The 6,147-nt window shown below is 41.6% G+C and overlaps 1 protein-coding gene across 2 annotated transcripts in view; it reads left to right on the top strand.

The window, feature by feature from the left end:
* The window catches only part of hyal2b (hyaluronidase 2b), a 16,820-nt gene that overhangs the window by 9,183 nt on the left and 1,490 nt on the right, over nucleotides 1-6,147 (top strand). For both annotated transcript variants that reach the window (XM_016572985.1, XM_016572984.1), the window contains exon 3: nucleotides 5,453-5,542. In XM_016572985.1, coding sequence (XP_016428471.1) covers nucleotides 5,453-5,542 — 90 coding nt within the window. The remainder of the gene's footprint in view (nucleotides 1-5,452; nucleotides 5,543-6,147) is intronic.

Genomic DNA, 6,147 nt, shown 5'->3' on the forward strand with positions numbered 1-6,147 from the left:
TCTCAATTTCAAAAAATTGACTGCTACTTAAGGTTTTGTGGTTCAGGGTCACATATATAAAATAAATTTTTTTTATTACACTTTATATTTGTATAGCTATATTAATAATAATATACTGTTAGTTATATATTAATAATATAATAATATAAATAATATAATTTATATTACTAATGATAATTTCTAAATAAATTATAGCAATAAATTCCTAAAATTACAACAAAATAAATAAATAAAAATATAAAATTTTTTAGTAATTTTGTGTCTTAGTGTGAACGCCCCGTAATATCTAATCATACCACGCCTAGTTAGCAGACCTTAACTAACTGTTCATACAGAATTTCACCGCCGGTCACATGACACATCTGTGACGTCTGTAAAACCGTCCTTAAAGTCTGTAGAGTACTTCTGGTCTGTCAGGAGGCTGAGGATCACATAACATCTTCTGGACATGTCCGTGTTTCGGTGTGGTGGTTGTTTGTGTTTGGTCTCCAGATTGCCAGCGCATGTGACGTGTGTGTGTGAGGGAGTGTTTGCGTGTGTAAGGGATTGACTGAGGCTTGGCGTTTGGGGTTCGTCAGACGCGTGTGGAGAGTCTGAGCGCTGCCAGGTATAAAAACACAAGCCAAGCCGCTTTTCCAGCACGTCTCTGAGAGGAACGCCACACTTGAGCTATAACACAATCCTTGTGGAAAACGTTTCTTGAGACATTGGAGTCTGAATTCGTCACATGACCTGGTGAATTAACAACTTTATGTAAGACAGTACAGGTTTTTTTCGTCCGAATAAACTCTGCTGTAAAAGATTCACACTAATTACACTTAACGCAAATGAAACCAAATACGTTTTACGGCACTCTAAGTTCAACAAATCACCACAACACTTTGATATATTTTGTTTAATTACATGAAAATTAAAACTCTGGCAGTGTAATGGTAAACACGAATCAGAAAACTGGAATCAGTGAAAAATGTTCATTATATACTGAATACTTTATTTAAAAAATAAGACTAATGATTTTATTCTCGCTCAGTTTATATCTTTTTTGTATAATTTTATGATTATTATTATTATTATGATTATTGTAGTCTTATTCTAATTAATAATTAGTATTTAATAATTATAAATATTATTATTATTATTATTATTTATTATTATTACATTAATTATAATAAAATCCTAATTATTGATTAGAATGAAAGTATATCATAAAATAAAAATATGATGATGATGAGTATATTATTAACTATTAATACTACTAATAAATTATTGTTGTTGAAATTATATTTATTTTATAATAAATAATAACTTTATTCTAATTAATAATTGTCATTTCATAATAAATTATATCTTATTGCTTATTCTTAAATATTAATACTATTATCATAATTGTTATTTCTTTTTAGTGCTTTCAAACAATTAATCGCATCCAAAATAAAAGTTTTTGTTTACATAATATATGTGTGTATACTGTGTATATTTATACATTTATACCCGACGGCAGATGGAGCGGCGCATCGGTCGGGGATAACATCGGCCGCATCAAATGCAATGTCAGCTCTAAATGGACACGATCAAGCTAGGGCGTTCCCCGTATTAGGCGACGCGCGTCGTCATCGCCCGAACGGCGCAAGAAATTGGCGAGGGCTACCCGCCTGTGGACGAGGTGGGCCAAAGACGCTAGTCCGATTACGACTACGATTGGGTACCATCAACATCAGTACGATGACCGGAAGAAGTCGCAAATTGGCCAACGTCCTCAAGACCCGCCGCATCGACATCGCGTGCATTCAAGAGACGAAGTGGAAGGGAGCAAAAGCCAGGGACATTGGCGACAGCTACAAGCTCTACTACAACGGCGAACGATCCACCCAGAATGGCATCGGAATCGCGGTCAGTGAAAAGCTGCGGGATAGCATTGTCGAAGTCAGTGGAAGCCCATCTTCGATCAATCCTCTCCGGAAGAACGCTTGGTGCTCGGTGGAGACCTGAATGGACACGTCGGGTCGGAATGAGATGGATACGAGCGAGTACACGGCGGGCAAGGGTATGGCACCCGCAACGATGACGGTGACCGAGTCCTCAACTGTGCCGAGGCCCACGATCTTGCTGTGGCCAACACCTTCTTCACGAAGAGACCGGCGCATCTCATCACCTACAGCAGCGGTGGAAGAACGATCCAGATCAATTATTGGATGCTCAGACGGCGCGACCTGAAACTGGCAACCAATGTTAAGGTGATCCCGTCGGATAACATTGGCCCACAAGTTAACACCGGCTCCTTGTTATGGACATCCAGTTGGACCTCGGAAAGCATCGGTGAGCACAGATGACCGGGACGAAGCGGATCAAGTGGTGGAAGCTCCCTGAGAACAAGGACCAACTAAGGGGCGCCCTCAGACTCGACGTCGTTGACCTTGACCAGCTGGTGGACGCCATCTGGACCGCCGTGGTAGGCCGAATCCACGAAACGGCGAGTTGCACCCTTGGAAAGATGAAGCCGGGAAAGTGGATGATAGACAAACAAATTTGGTGGTGGAACGACAAAGTGCAAAAGGCGGCCAAGGAGAAGAAAGCGGCGTTCAAAGCGTGGCACCAATCCCACTGTCAACTGGACTATGAACAATACAAAGCGCTCAAATCGGTGGCGAAGAGAGCAGTCGCGGTGGTGAAAGCCACATTCCATGACCGGCTAAACAAAGAGCTGGACACGCCCCTGAGGGAGCAAACAAAATTTATCAGAAAACCGCCATCGCGCAACGCAGGATTTCGGCCAAGTTAAGCACGTCAAGGACAATGACAGCAACACCTTGCGAGACGCCCCCGCCATCCTCCAACGCTGGAGCGATTACTTCGCGAAGATTAGCAACGACGAATTTCCTCATCCGCCAAACCAAAGCGCCCACCCCGTCTCTGGCCCCGTCATGCCGATCACGACAGTGGAAGTGGAGACAGCCATTAAGAAGATGAAGAAGGAGAAAACAACCGGTCCCGACGATATCCCCATCGAAGCCTGGAAACTCCTTGGGCGCAGAGGTGCCGAGATCCTCGCCGTTATTTTCAACCGAATGGTTGACGAAGGCGCGGCCCCGACGACCTGGACGACTAGCACAACAGTACCCATTTGGAAGGGTATGGGCGACGTCGCGGAATGCTCCAACTACCGGCCGATTCGCCTTTTATGCCATGCCATGAAGATTTTCCGAGCGAATCTTGGACACCAGACTACGCCAGATCGTCACCGTCACGCCGAATCAATGCGGCTTCGTCAAAGGCAGCGGAACGACGGACGCCATCCACGCCGCCCGGCTCCTCGTAGAGCGATACCGGGAGAAGAACAGGCGAGTCCACGTGACCTTCCTGGATCTCAAAAAAGCGTTTGACAAAATTCTGCACAACCTTATCTGGCACGCCCTCCGGTCCCACAACGTGCCCTACGTCCAGTGGATCCAAGCGCTTTACCGCAATGTCTCCAGCGTGGTTCGAACCCCGGTCGGAACATCACCGTCCTTGCCCATCACCATCGGAGTCCATTAAGGATCAGCCCTCTCATCACTCCTATTCATCCTATGCATGGACACGGTGACGGCTGACATCCAAAACGCCCACCCGTGGTCGCTCCTCTTCGCTGACGACATATTCTTGGCAAGTGAAGACCGTCAACAGCTGCAAGACCAAACGCAGCGATGGAAGACCCGACTGGACAAGTACGGAATGCGGCTAAACATCAAGAAGACCGAGTATATGGAATGCGGGCCTTAGACGAACGGAGCCATCAGCATTGACAGCAAGGATCTGAAGAAGGCGACCAATTTCAAGTATCTCGGATCTGTCATCAGCAGCGATGGCGACACCCTCCCGGATGCCCGAACCCGAGTTAATGCAGCCTGGATGAAATGGTGCAAAGTCACCGGCATCCTGTGCGATCGACGCCTGCCCATTCGAATGAAAGCCAAGATTTACAAGACCGTGGTACGTCCCATAGCCCTCTATGGATCGGAGTGCTGGCCGGCAACATCCAAGCACGAGCAGGCCCTTCACGCAAAGGAAATGCGAATGCTGCGATGGTGTCTTGGTCTGACCCGATGGGACCACGTGACAAACGAAGACGTCAGAAAGCGGATGGGCATCGCCCCAATCGTGGAGAAGATGCGAGAAGGATGACTCCGGTGGTATGGCCATGTCGTAAGAAGCGACGAAGGATCGGTGGCGAGAACAGCACTCCGACTAAGCCCGCACGGCATGCGACCACGCGGAAGGCCCAAGAAGCGATGGCTCGACCGTTTGAAGGACGATATGCGGCACGCCAACATCGCCCCGGAGGATGCTCTGGACGAGCCAAATGGAGACGGGCGTGCAGAACAGCAGACCCTGCACCCAAGCGGGAAAATCACTAGGACAAAGAAGATACTGTGTATATTTATTATGTGTATATATAAATACACACACATGCATGAATATATTTAAGAAAAATATGTTATGTTTATATATTAAATATATTTATATATAATATAAATATATAAATGTATATACATGTAAATATTTCTAAAATATATACTATGTGTGTGTATTTATCTATACATAATAAATAAACACAGTATACACACATATATTATGTAAACAAAAACTTATTTTGGATGCGATTAATCGTTTGACAGCACTATTTATTTTATAATGATATAACAATTATAATTAATAATTGCCATTTTATTGTAATTATTCATATTCTTATTTTTAGTATTACATATGAATGCTATTATTATTATCATTGCTCTTAGAATTGTATAATATAATACGTTTTAATTATAATTATTAATGATGATATATATTATTTGAATGAAAAATGGATATTGATATAGTGTTATATATATAGGTAATGGATGGTAATTTTAATTATTCTCATTTTATTTCACAATATAATTATAATTAAAAAACAAACAAACAAACCAACTTTGCCCAAGTAAAATATGACAGACATAATGTAAATGTAATGATGGACAAAAAGTAGTTTTCTTGTTGTGATTTGATACACAGTATGTCTGTCATAGAGAAGTCAGTCATTCATTTATCGAGCAGAAAAGTTTGGATTGTCGCAGGAATTGACGTCAGTGTCTGTGGAACAAGAGGTGAAGCAGCTCAACAAAAGCCAAAGAGTGAATGAGTGATTGTCACTAATGTAATGAAAAGGCTGAAGACGAAGTGTGTGGTCAAGAAAGAGAAGAATGAAGTCTTTGTCGTTCATCACCGATGTCACTTGTCACAAATATACAAACGGCAGAACGATGAACAAATACGCACAGACAAGCTATTCACAAACACACAAGAAGCTCAGTGTTTGGTGAGGCGATTATTTCTGAATTCAGTGACGCATGAAGCCTTATCTAAAACACCTGTTTAGCTTTGATGGGATCCTCACATTCGTGCTGAGCTGACGATTCTTTCTGTCTGTGTGCAGACGGATCTGGTGTCGACCATCGGTGAGAGCGTTGCCTTGGGTGTTGCGGGCGTCATCCTCTGGGGCGATTCCAACTACGCCAGCAGTCATGTAAGTTTGTGCCCTAATCAGGATATTAGCTCACCTCCTTCACATTAATTGACTTTAGGGGTCAAGCGATGTTGTTTTTTTTTATGGCAGATGGTGATAAATATTTATTTTACATAAATAATGGGTCATGTACAATGAGTCTGTTATTATGACAAAATAAACCCTGACAGGGTGATCAGGACTTTAACATGTGTCTTTTAGAATCATAATAGGGTTTATTTAGGGATGCACAATATTTCAATACTTTATTGGGTGTCTGACAATATTAGTTTTTTGTTGTTGTTGTTAATGTATCGCATATTAATTTCCCCTATTTTTACTTAAAGATTACCTTTGTCATTGTCTAACGTTCATTTATTCATTTTAAAAACCTATAATGATTTAAATAGGAAATTTTCAGTGTTTATTTTAAATTTATTTAACAGTATTTATTACAACATTTCTTTCATCATTTGTCAGGCATTGCCCTTATAGTTTATTTATAGAGAGAATGAACAAAACAGCTGAATTAAATATTTTGCACAATTTTATTTATTTGTAATTTTACGTATTATATATATATATATATATATATATATATATATATACACACACACACACACACA

This window comes from Sinocyclocheilus rhinocerous, unplaced genomic scaffold, assembly GCF_001515625.1.
Source record: "Sinocyclocheilus rhinocerous isolate Xijiao unplaced genomic scaffold, SAMN03320098_v1.1 scaffold1283, whole genome shotgun sequence".
NCBI lineage: Eukaryota > Metazoa > Chordata > Actinopteri > Cypriniformes > Cyprinidae > Sinocyclocheilus > Sinocyclocheilus rhinocerous.